Below are 13,589 nucleotides of genomic sequence, written 5' to 3'. Positions count from 1 at the left end.
AAAATGATTTATGTGTCAGGCGCTTTACTCAGAATCATCACAACATACTGAGCTAAGTATTGTCTCACAAATGAAGAAAGGAGGCTTAGAGATGTTAAATTTGTTCCTTCGCTTACTTATCAAATATTTGAATACCTTCTGTGTTCCAGGCCCTGCTGCCCTCATGAAGTTTATGGGGGCAAGACACAAAGGAAAACTTAAAACAGATAAATAGATAAAATAATAAACTGCAAATGAAGGAAACAAATTAGAGGCTAAAATAGAATATTGGATGGGGACCAACTTTAGACAAGAAAGCCTCTCAGATGTGATGATATTAAAGCCTATACTTGAAGAATTGGGGGCAGGAAATGATGTTTCAGGGGGAGGAAATCTCTTGTGTGAAGGTCCTGAGGCAGGAAAGAGTTGGGTGTTTATCAGAAACAAAGAAAAGCAATGTGGCCATACTCCAGGGAAGTAAAAGATCAATGGATGGAAGGTCAGCAGTGACCAGATTGTGTAGGGCCTTGAGGACCACGGTGAGTCATCTCAATTCTATGCTGCTCCTGTAGGAAGCCCTGAGGTCTGGAGTGTGTAGTAAGACAGGTACTCTGGCTGTCTTGGGGACAGTCGGTTGGAGAGGCAAGAGGACAAGTGGTGGGAGGGGGCTTTTGAGGTCATCACAGTCTGGTCTGGTAGTGACCAGACCAGGTGGTGGCTCTAGAGATAAAGAGAAAAATCTTGATGTTTTGGGAGATGGAATTGACAGGAATTGCTGATGGAATGGATGTGGGGTGGGATGAGGAGGAGTCAAGGTCAACCACCAAGTTTCTGGCTGGAGTAACTCAGTAGACGCTGGTGCCATTAACTAGAAAGAAAAGAGGCAGGAGTAGGAAGACAACTTTGTGGAAAAGTGAGGGAACCAAGAATCTTGCTTGGGAAAAGTCAAGTTTGTCCTGTCCCTGAGATATCCAGTGGAGATGTCAAGAAGGTCCGCTGGCCTACTCAGCATGACTCAGTGGTTTAGCATCGATCTCTGAACCAGGAGGTCATGGTTCAATTCCCGGTCAGGGCATAGGCCTGGGTTTTGGGCTTGATCCCCAGTGTGGGCCATGCAGGAGGCAGTCAATCAATGATTTTTCTCTCATCATTGATGTTTCTATTTCTCTCCCCCTCTCCTTTCCTCTCTGAAATCAATCAAATATATATATATATATATATATATATATATATATATATATACGAAACTGAATATTTATTTAAAAAGGTCAGCTGTTTCTCTGTGAGCTTATGTGACTATTAATATCTACTTAGTAACAGCTAGTAAAATTACAAATGCATATGTTCTCTGATCCAGCAATCCTAATTCTGGAAGTTTATCTTACAGATACACTTTGCATATGTTTGAGGTACATATGTTCAAAGTTATTTATTGCAACATTGATAGAGCAAAAGATTATAACCAAGCCAACTGCCTATTCATAAGGAGCTAATTAAATTATGGTCCAAGCAATGGAATTCTATGCAATAGGAAGAGGAAGCTTTTATGTACTTAGGTGGAAAAGATCAATATATATTGTTAAATGAATAAAGGGAACTGCAGAACAGTCTAATTAATCAGCTATATTAAATGTGGGGGAAATAATATATACTCATACATATTTGCTTATGTTTACAAACTAATACAAAACGGTTATATGCTGGGGTATAGGGTGGGACTGAGACTTTTTCCTATTCTTAAGATTTTGAACTGAATAGCTGACTTACCTATTTAAAAACTGTTAGAGTCCAGCATTGAGTTAGCATGTACTGGCAGTCAGGGACTTCGTGTACAACCTCTGTCCCTCCCCACAATGTATGAGCTATATTACATTTTGTATCTTATAGATTAAGCTCAGAGAAGGTAAGCATCTGGTTGGCGTGAGTAAATGGCCAGCCCAGGGTTTGATTGCAGGCCTTTTTAGCTCTAAAGCTTTTACTTTTCTTTTCCCTGAGGTTGTGGGGTTTTATACCTGGTGGCTGTCTGCCTGACAAGCAGTTCTTTCCTACAGAGCCTCATCGGGGACATTGACAATGCCATGAGGACCTTCCTTAACTACTACACTGTGTGGAAGCAGTTTGGGGGGCTCCCAGAATTCTACAACATTCCTCAGGGATACACAGTGGAGAAGCGAGAGGGTTACCCACTTCGGCCGGGTAAGCAGCATCTCTGGCCATTGGGTTTGGCTCTCAGGACCCCATATCCTCATGTCTTTAGAAGTTAACATGCCTCACAAGTCCATTTCCCCCTCAGAGCCCCCCATCTGATTCTTCCAGTGGCTCTGGGTGGTTTTCTTGCTAGGAATTACTTATCCTCATCTTTCTGCATAAGAAGACTGAGTCCTGGGGGTTTGAAATGGATTGCCCAAGGCTGTAAGTATAGGAGCTAGGACTGGAATCCAGGTCTCCTAACTAAATCTTAGTGATCTTTCAAACTAGAGCAAGTGAGTGAGATGGAAAAAGCCAGGTTGACTCCTTTTGAGTTCCTGCCATCAAGATTTCAGAAGTGTAGGCAAACTTCCCAAGTCAGTGGGTCAGATACACTATGCTTCCATAGTAAGAAATGGAATGGACTTTAGGTAGGAATGAATCATCTGGGTTCTTCCACCTCTTCACTTGCAGCTCAGAAATCAAGATGAAGCAGAGAAGGAAGGGACTGCACACTAGATAAAACTCCTAAGTTCCTGTCCAGCTCTGATTCTCTGAGTCACTGCAGGAAAATTCAGCGTCATGAGGAGGAAAAGGGAATGGGGGACAGAGGAAGGAAGCTTAGTCAGCACACATAGTCATCCCCACCCCAGAATAGGTTACCCTACCACTGTCCTAGACTTCACACACCTTCCCACTTGAATGCCTGATAGCCGTAGGACAGGCCTTCTAGTGACTTCTGCCCATTCTGCCCTTCTCTACCCCATTGGGATTGTTATGGGAGTTTTGGAGAGAGAACAGAAGAGGGAGTAAAACAGCCGGTGGAAAGAGCAAATTGGCCGCTTTGACTCCATAGAGCAGTGGTTCTCAACCTTCTGGCCCTTTAAATACAGTTCCTCATGTTGTGACCCAACCATAAAATTATTTTCGTTGCTACTTCATAACTGTAATGTTGCTACTGTTATGAATCGTAATGTAAATATCTGATATGCAGGATGGTCTTAGGCGACCCCTGTGAAAGGGTCTTTTGACTGCCAAAGGGGTCGGGACCCACAGGTTGAGAACCACTGTTCTAAAGAGTTGGCCGCGTATACAGGAAATTAAAGCAATTACTAGCAAATGTAGGCCAATGTATGAGGAAGAGAAAACCATTGGCTGGCCTGGGAGCATTGACCCAGCCAGCTGCTAGAAACAGACGGGAGGACTTCCCAGAACAGCACTGGTTTCTTTCCTTAAACACACATAGTGTGTTCACCTCCCAGTGGACACAGTCTGTTGTAAAATGAGCAATTAGATTAGCAATTGTCTAAAGGCCTTTGGGGTAAAGGAGGGAAAAGGAGGAGAAAACTGGGGAGATAGGCAGAGATCTTTTCTCTGAAAAAAGAAAAAGAAAAGAAATAGAGTTTGCAGTAATAAATCAAAAGAGAGGAAAGTGCTGATCGAGGAGGAAACAGGGAAGGGCATAATCAGGAAGAGAGGTTGGTGTAGGAAGGAGAGAGTTCTTTCCTCTCTGAGGAAAGGCAGGTAAAGAAGTAGAACAATCTACCGAACAGTAGTTTCCACCCACTGGGGCCACCCTAGAAGTCATTTCCATAATAGCTCTCCAGATATTTGAAAGCAATAAGCACATTTTCCTGGGTTTTCTTTCCTCCAGAATAAATATTCTCATTTGGACCAACTCCTGTTGGTTAATAATTATCTTCAGATGCGGCCCATGTGTGAACATCAAATTCCAGTTGTATAGACTAGGGCAAGACTGTTGCCTTGTTCTGAGCATGTGAACTGATGGCTGCATCCTCACTAGATTGAAGATTGGCTCTTGAATATGTTGGCCTTTGTGTTTTATTCCATCCCATCTCAGAAAGGGCCTTATAATGATAAGCTCATACTCTTTAAGTTTTAGGATTAGGTTGGGCTATGAATGACAGAAAAAACAAACAAACATGTGTAGCTTCATTAAGATAGAAATATTTCTCTTTCATGTTCTGGCCTTATCTATGGCTCTCTATGGTATCAGGAGCCCTAATCCCACACCTGGCTGCTGGGAATGGTTGTTAGTCTTGGCAGCCATGTACTTGGCAGAAATTAGGGATTCTATTACTAAGGAAGGCGCCACAGATACTAAGTAAGGGAACAGACACTGGGAGAGAGGCAGCTGTCTCTGCTACTTCCTCTGTCCCGGAGACTGGCTGCCTGTTTCTTCCTTTGTCTGGTCTCCACTAAGCTTCAGGCTTTGGGGCCAGTAGGCTCTGAAAACTCAGCATTGAGTGAGTTCTCCCATGTTCCTCCTGGTGGGGGCCCTCTAGACAAGGTATGGAGGGGACAAGCCTCTCACTACCCTACGTGGGCCCTCACCTTCCTTGATCAGCCACTGGCTAAGGAGGGTTTGCATCGGATTTTGCAGAACTCATTGAGAGTGCCATGTACCTCTACCGTGCTACGGGGGATCCCACCCTCTTAGAACTTGGAAGAGATGCTGTGGAGTCCATTGAAAAAATCAGCAAGGTGGAATGTGGATTTGCAACAGTAAGTGTTTTCATGGTTTCAAGAATTGGGAAATGTCTCCCGGCTATTAAAGAGCCTCTTTAAGGGTGGAACATTGGGAGTTCTGGAATATTAGCGCTGGAAAGGGGCCTTAGAGATGTACATGGAGATGTCCTTTATCTTATGGAGGGGGAGACTGAGGAGCAGAAGCTCAGAGCCTTGCTAAAGGTCACATAGTTAGTAGAAGTGGAACTAGTATTAGTTCCTGGAGTCTTGACTCCATGACCTTGGCTGTATCAGAGATTCTTTAGCTATTGGAATAGGCTTGCAAGGGTGCGTTTTGTGAAAGGTCTATGAAATGGATTCTAGAAGGGAAATTCAGAGGCCCGTAGCCTTATATTTAAACCTGGGGATCTTTAATGAAAGAGCCTTACTAGTCTTACAGATATTTATTGAACGTCTTTTCACGGGCCAGGCACTGTGTTAGGCTGAGGATTATAGTGAAAAAGAAAGACCAAGCCCTGGACTAACATTTTATAGGGAAAACCATGAATGAGTATCTGGGAGACAGAAAGAAGGCCAGTGTGGCGGGACTGGAGTGAGCAAGGAAGAAATTGGGAAGAGGTCGTGTCCCAGAGGTAGGCAGGGCCTGGATCACGATGGGCTTTGTATAAGCCACGGGAGGAGTTCGGCTTTTGTTCTGCCTGGAATGGAAAACCTTGGTAGAATTTACAGCACAGCAGTGACATAATCCGATTTTATTTTAGAAAGAGATCTCTGTGGAGAATGCATTGAAAGGGTCAAGAGTGAGAGCCATGTCATATCCTTAGAGGACCCAGCAGGCAAGATGTAAATAGTCATGACAGATGTTTGAAAACCAGATGTGTAAGAAAATAGTCTGGAAGAAAATTCACCAAAAAGCCTACAGATGTTTTGTTTTTTTTGTTTTTTTAGGATAAAGGATTAAAAACAAACAAAACTCTCTTTTCAAAATTGTATGTGATTATATTCTATAAGTAGAACATAAATACATATGTTTAAAAACAAGACATATATATTTAGGGGGGAAGTAAAGCAATGGATATGTTTTAGTTTCCAATATGTTGTATCGTGTGAAAAGCCAAAGTGGATAAACCCACTGGGGCCTTTTAGGAATGCTCAACTTATTTCCATGAAAATGAAGCCCTTTGGAGGCCTTCCAAAGCGAATGATGTGAACAGGCATCTGACTCGTTGGCCTTTGTCAAACAGACAAGAGAATAATAATTCTTGGTACATTAAGTTCGTATTTTAGTTACATTTTTTTTGTTTAAAAAATGTATTACAAATTCTGAGAAGCTAGAAATAAATGTTTGCAGCAAGTAAACTTACTCATCTATGGCATAAACTCATTATGAAATTTTCTTTATAAGACTCCTAATTAGTTGTTTACAATAGCAAAAACCTGGTGGCCATTCTAATGCCATCAAGAGGATTAGCTAAGTAAATGATGCTATGTTTTTACAATGTCATTAAAGAGGATGATTAGATCTGTGTTTATAGTCACAAAAGGGTACGATCAAGGGAGTAGGAATTGTCAGGTCAGGTAGGGATCAAGGAAGACCTTTCTGAAGAGGGAGCATTTGAGCAGAGACTGGGAAGAAGTGAGGGAGCAAGCTATGAGGATGTCTGAAGGAAGAGTACTCCAGACTGAAAGAACCTGGTTTGGGAGTGTGCTTGCTGATGCACAGAACAGAAAGGCCCTGTGGCTGGACTTGAAAGAGCAAGGGACAGAGTGGTCAGGAAGGGAGGGGCCAGACTACCAAGGACCTGTTAGGCCCTGTCCTTTGGTTTTTAATCTTTGTGAAATGAGGGATCAACTGGAGGTTTTCTGTGGATGAGTGATAGGTAAGACTTGTGATATAAATATACTTTAGGGCAGTGATGGCGAACCTATGACACGCGTGTCAGAAGTGACACGCGAACTCATTTTTTTGGTTGATTTTTCTTTGGTAAATGGCATTTAAATATATAAAATAAATATCAAAAATATAAGTCTTTGTTTTACTGTGGTTGCAAATATCAAAAAATTTCTATATGTGACACAGCACCAGAGTTAAGTTAGGGTTTGAGCTGACATGCCAAGCTCAAAAAGTTCGCCATCACTGCTTTAGGGTAAGAATGGAAGCAGGAAGCCCAGTTGGAAGTTGTGGTAATAATTTTCCCAAAGGCCCTCAGCTGCTTACTGGCAGGCCAGGAATTCCTAACGAGGTCCCCTGACCCTTTCTGCTGCACTGGGATGTTCTTCTGACTTGCTCTCCTCTCCCTCGTGGCAGATCAAAGATCTGCGAGACCATAAGCTTGACAACCGCATGGAGTCTTTCTTCCTGGCCGAGACTGTGAAATACCTCTACCTTCTGTTTGACCCAGCCAACTTTATTCACAACAATGGCTCCACCTTCGATGCAGTGATCACCCCCTATGGGGAGTGCATCCTGGGGGCTGGGGGATACATCTTCAACACGGAAGCACACCCCATTGACCCTGCTGCCCTGCACTGTTGCCGGAGGCTGAAGGAAGAGCAGTGGGAAGTGGAGGACTTGATGAAGGAATTCTACTCTCTCAAACAGGGTAAATCAAGATTTCAGAAAACAACGATGAGCTCAGGGCCATGGAAACCCCCAGCAGGGCCAGGAACATTCTCCTCAGCTGAAAACCATGATGGGGTAAGGGAGAAGAAGCCTACCAAGCAGCGAATCCCACTGCTCAGCTGCCCTAGTCAGCCCTTTACCTCGAAGTTGGCATTACTGGGACAGGTTTTTCTGGATTCCTCATAACCACTGGATGATTTTCTTGTTCTGTTTTTGAAACTAGACTAGAATAATAAATCTGCTTTTGACTATCATGTGTTTCTATTTTACATATTGGGTTGTTTCAGGAGATTTCATTCAAAGAAAGGGTTCATGACTAAAAAAAATCTAGTTTATTTTTCTCATACAGTTGGAGAAACAAACCTGAAGTCTCCTGGCTCCAAAGACCCCAGGGGTTGATAATTGAATCTCCCCTCCTTTCAAGGTTCCCCTTTTCTGGTATTGTTGGTGAGGGTGTTGTTATAAGTGTATTTTTACATTTGTTCTTGCCCCAACCTGTGCTTCTATCCTTTAGTCCTGCCATCTCTCCATCTATCCTTCTGTGCAACAGAGATTTACTGAGCACCGTTGTGTGCCAGCCTCAACCCTACAGTTAAGCAGTGAACAAGGCAGAGAGTTTTTATTCTTATGGAAACTAAATTCTAGTGGAAATAAATAAATTAGTAAATATATAAAATACCATCATGCTAAGTGCTATAAAGAAAATAGGATGCTGTGCTAGAAAATCATGGGCAGAGTTAATCCACCTTAGATAGGGTGGTTAAAGAAAGCCTCTGAGGAAGTGAGATTTTAAATCTTTAATTATAGAAAATTTACCATTAGAAAAGTAGAGACAATAGGATAATAACCCCCATATACTAATCACCTGACTTCAAAGGCTGTCAGTTCATGGCCAACCTTATTTATACCCACACTAGGTCACTTAGAAGGAAACGTGTTTCAAATTAAAAAAAGATTTAAAATAGTTTTACTGCACTAAAGATCCTTTGTGCTCTACCTGTTTATCCCCTTCTTCTCCCAATCCCTAGAAATCACTTATCTTTTTACTATCCCCATAGTTTTGCCTTTTCCAGAGTATCATACAGTATGTAGCCTGTCAGAGTTCAGAATATGATGGCAAAGATGCTCAACAGCATGAGAAAAGATATAGTAACTATGAAGAATGACATAGCACTAATAAAGAACACAATGGAAGGAATACACAGCAGAGTATGGGAGTCCGAGGATCGGATCGGTGAATTAGAAGACAGTAGAAAAAAGATCATTCAATCAGAGAACAAAAAAGAAAAAAGAAAAAACAGGAGGACAGCTTAAGGGAGCTGTGGGACAATATGAAATGTAACAATATTCGCATAATAGGAGTGCCAGAAGGGGGAGAAAGTGAGCAAGGGATAGAGAACATGTTGGAAGAAATAACGGCAAAAAACATCCCTAACCTGTTGAAGGAAAGTCACACAAGTTCAGGAGGCACAGAGAGTCCCAAGCAAAGAGAACCCAAACAGGCCCACTCCTAGACACATCGTAATTAAAATGCCAAAAATTAAAGACAAAGAAAGAATCTTAAAGCAGCAAGAGAAAAGCAAGTTGTTATCTACAAAGGAGTTCCTATAAGGCTTCCAGCTGATTTACAGAAATTACAGGCCAGTAGGCAATGGCATGAAGTATTCAAAGTAATGAAAAGCAAGGATCTTCCCTGGCTGGTTTGGCTGAGTGGATAGAGCGTCGGCCTGTGGACTGAAGGGTCCCAGGTTTGATTCCGGTCAGGGGCACATGCCTGGGTTGTGGGCTTGATCCCCAATGTGGGGTGTGGAGAAGGCAGCCAATCGATGATAATCTCTCATCATTGATGTTTCTATCTCTCTCTCCCTTCCTCTCTGAAATTAATAAAAATACATTAAGAAAAAAAAAGAAAAGCAACGATCTGAAACTAAGATTACTATATCCAGCAAGGCTACCATTCAAAAATAGATGGTTAAATAAAGAGCTTCCCAGACCAAAAAAAAAAAAAAAAAAAAAAAAGGCTAAAGGGGTTTCTCACCACCAAACCAGCACTGCAAGAAATGCTAAATGGACTGCTGTAATGGGAAGAAATATATATTGAGAGAAACATAGGCGTAAAGAATTAAAATGGGCCCTAGCCGGTTTGGCTCAGTGGATAGAGCATCGGCCTGCAAACTGAAGGGTCCCAGGTTCTATTCTGGTCAAGAGCACATACCCGGGTTGTAGGCTCGATCCCCAGCAGGGGGTGTGCATGGAGGCAGCTGATCAGTGGTTCTCTCTCACCATTGATGTTTCTATTTCTCCCTGTCTTCCTCTCTGTAATGCATAAAAATATATTTTAAAAAGAATTAAAATGGCAATAATCAATAATAACCTTAAATGTAAATGGATTAAATGTTCCAATCAAAAGACATAGGATAGCTGAATGGATATGAAAACATGACCAAAATATATGCTGTCTACAAGAGACCCACCTCAGAACAAAAGACTCACACAGCATGAGAGTGAAGGCATGGTAAAAAACAACAACAACATTTTCATGCAAATGGAAATGAAAAAAAAAAAAAGCTGGGGTGGCAATACTCATATCTGATGAAATAGACTTCAAAATGAAGGCCATCAAAGGACAATAATGTCACTACATAATACTAACGGGATCAATCCAACAAGAGGATATAACTCTGGTAAACATATATGCACCCAATATAGGAGCACCTAAATATATATAAAAAAGCTTCTGGAGGACTTTAAGGGAGAGATCGACAGCAATACAGTCATAGTAGGGGACTTTAACACCCTTCTGACTTCACTGAACAGATCTTCCAGATAAAAAAATAACGAGACAGTGACTCTAAAAGACACAGTGGATCAGATGGATTTAATTGACATTTATAGAACATTTCACTCCATACCTACAGAATATACATTCTTCTTAAGTGCACATGGAATTCAATTCAATTCAATGTATTACAAAGGTAGACCACATGTTAGGATACAAAATAAATCTCTACAAGTTCCAGAAGACTGAAATTATATCAAGCATCTTCTCAGATCACAATGGAATGAAATTAGAAATCAACTACAGTAAAAATACTCAAAAACATTCAAACACATGGAGGCTGAATAGCATGTTGTTAAACAACAAATAGGTTACCAATGAGATCAAGAAAGGAACCAAAATCTTCCTGGAAACATGAAAATGAACACACAACAACCCCAAATTTCTGGAACACAGCAAAAGCAGTCCTGAGAGGGAAGTTCATAGCACTACAGGCCTACCTCAAAAAAACAAAAACAAAACAAGAAAAATTGATAATAAACTATCTAATCCTACACCTTAGAAAATTAGAAAGAGAATAATAAGAAAAGCCCAGAGTAAGAAGAAGGAAGGAAATAATAAAGATTAGAGCAGAAATAAATGACATAGAGACTAAGCATACACACATACACACACACACACACAAACAAAAGATCAATGAAACCAAGAGCTGGTTCTTTGAAAAGATAAAAAACATTGGTGAATCTTTAGCCACACTCATCAAGAAACAGAGGGCCCAAATAATTAAAATCAGAAACGAAAGTAGAAAAGTAACAACTTATATCACAGAAATACAAAGGATTGTAAGAAAATACTATGAGCAACTGTATGCCAACAAGTTGGAGAATGTAGATGAAATGGGACAAATTCCTAGAAAAATACAATCTTCCAAAACTGAATCAGGAAGAATTAGAAAGCCTGAATAGATAAATAACAATTGAGGAAATAGAAGCAGTAATAATAATAATAAAAAATCTCAGCAAACAAAAGCCTAGGTCCGGAAGGCTTCACAGGGGAGTTTTACCAAACATTTAAAGGAGAAGTAACACCTATACTTCTCAAACTATTCCAAAAAAAAAAAAAAAAAATCCAAGAGGAAGGAACACTTCCACGCTCTTTTTATGAAACCAGCATTATCCTAATTCCATAACCAAATACAATACAAAAAAGAGATTTACAGGCCAATACCCCTGATGAACATATAAGCTAACATCCTTAACAAAATATTAGCAAATCAGATCCAGCAATATATTTAAAAAATCATACACCATGGCAAAATGGGATTTATTCCAGGGATAAAAGGCTGCTACAATATTTGCAAATCAATAAACGTGATACATCACATAAACAAACTGAAAGACAAAAATCACATGATCATATCAATAGATGCAGAAAAAGCATTCAACAAAATCCAACACCCATTTTTTTTAATAAAAACTCTCAGTAAAGTGTGAATACAGGGATCATAACCTCAACGTAAAAACCATACATGACAAACCTAGAGCCAACATCATACTCAATGGGCAAAAACTAAAACCATTTTCCCTAAGAACAGGACAAGACAGGGATGTCTGCATTCACCAGTCCTGTTCGACATACTATTGGAAGTCCTAGCCATCAGACAAGAAGAAAACATTAAAAAGCATCCAAATTGGAAAGGAGGAAGTAAAACTCATTATTCACAGGTGACATGATATTGTACATACAAAACCCTAAAGACTCCACACAAAAAAACCTACTAGATTTAATCAAGGACTTCAGATACAAAATTAACACCCAGAAATCAATGGCATTTTTATACACCAATAATGAATTATCAAAAAGAGAAACTAAACAATCCCATTTACCATAGCAACAAAAAAATTAATACAACTAGGAATAAACTTAATCAAGGAGGTAAAGGACTTGTACTTGGAAAATCATAGGACATTGAAAAAAGAGATAGAAAAAGATATAAACAAGTGAAAGAATATACCATGTTCATGGATTGGTAGAACTAACATAATTAAAATGTCCATACTACCCAAAGAAATTTGTAGATTCAATGCAGTTCATATTAAATCACCAATGGCATATTTCCTAGATCTAGAACAAATACTCCAAAAACTTAAATTGGAGGAATCACAATACCAGATATCAAGTTTTACTACAACTAGAGGCCCGGTGCACAAAATTCATGCACTGTGGGCAGGGGGTCCCTCAGGCTTGCCTGCACCCTCTCACAGTCTGGGACCCCTTGGGGGATGTCCACCTGTTGGCTTAGGCCCGATTCCCCAGGCCTAAGCCAGCAGTCAGACATCCCTCTCACAGTCCAGGGCTCTTGAAGTCCGGGGCTCTTGCAGTCCGGGACCTTTCACTCCTTACCGCCTGCCTATAGCTGAGGCAGGAGAGGCTCCTACCACCGCCGCTGTGCTTGCCAGCCGTGAGCCCAACTTCCGGTTGAGCAGCGCTCCCCCTGTGGGAGTGCACTGACCACCAGGGGGCAGCTCCTGCATTGAGTGTCTGCCCCCTGGTGGTCAGTATGCATCATAGCAGCCAGTCATTTTGCTGGTCGTTCTGCTGTTTGGTCGATTTGCATGTTAGGGTTTTATTATATTGGAAGCCACTGTAATCAAAACAGCCTGGTACTGGCACAAGAGCAGACATATAGATCAATGGAACAGAGCAGAGACCCCAGAAATTGACCCAAGCAAATAGGCTCAATTAATATTTGACAAAGAAGGCAAGAGCATACAATGGAGTCAAGACAGTCTCTTCAATAAATGGTGATGGGAAAATTGTTCAGGTATATGGAAAAAAAGTGAAATTAGACCACCAACTTACACCATACACAAAAATAAACTCAAAATGGGTAAAAGACTTAAATATAAGACATGAAAGCATAAAAATCCTAGAAGAAACCATAGGCAGCAAAATCTTACACATCTTTCATAGCAATATGTTTGTGGATACATCTAGGGCAAAGGAAACTAAGGAGATAATAAACAAATGGGACTAAATAAAAATAAAAAGCTGCTGCACAGCAAAAAAAAAAAAAAATCAACCAAATGAAAAGGAGCCCACTGTATGGGAAAATGGCTACCATCAATAAATCAACAAATAACAAGTGCTGGTGAGGATGTGGAAAAAAGGGAACCCTAGTACACTGCTGGTGGGAATGCAGACTGGTGCAGCCATTATGGAAAACAGTATGGAATTTCCTCAAAAAATTAAATATGGAATTGCCATTTGACCCAGTGGTCCCACTTCTAGGAATATATCCTAAGAAATCTGAAACACGAATAAGAAAGAATGTATGCACTCCTATGTTTATAGCAGCACAATTTACAATAGCTAAGATCTGGAAACAGCCCAAGTGCCCATTAGTAGATGAGTGAATTAAAAAAGCTGTGGTACATTTACACAATGGAATACTATGCAGCAGTAAAAAAAGAAGGATCGCTTACCCTTTGAGACAGCATGAAGGACCTGGAGAATATTATGCTAAGTGAA

General features: G+C 40.7%; 1 protein-coding gene across 1 annotated transcript in view; it reads left to right on the top strand.

Annotated features, from left to right (window-relative positions):
* LOC308523270 (ER degradation-enhancing alpha-mannosidase-like protein 2) overlaps positions 1–7,533 on the top strand; it is a 32,126-nt gene extending 24,593 nt beyond the window's left edge. Inside the window, exons 9-11 of the mRNA XM_081097029.1 lie at positions 2,031–2,175; positions 4,571–4,692; positions 6,965–7,533. Coding sequence (XP_080953155.1) covers positions 2,031–2,175; positions 4,571–4,692; positions 6,965–7,465 — 768 coding nt within the window. The 3' untranslated portion in view covers positions 7,466–7,533. The remainder of the gene's footprint in view (positions 1–2,030; positions 2,176–4,570; positions 4,693–6,964) is intronic.
* The last annotated feature ends 6,056 nt before the right edge of the window (positions 7,534–13,589 follow it).

The sequence above is a fragment of the Myotis nattereri genome (assembly GCF_964212035.1).
Source record: "Myotis nattereri genome assembly, chromosome: 8".
Taxonomy (NCBI): domain Eukaryota; kingdom Metazoa; phylum Chordata; class Mammalia; order Chiroptera; family Vespertilionidae; genus Myotis; species Myotis nattereri.
Note: the sequence above shows the minus strand (reverse complement) of the source record. Positions and strands in the feature narration are given on the sequence as shown.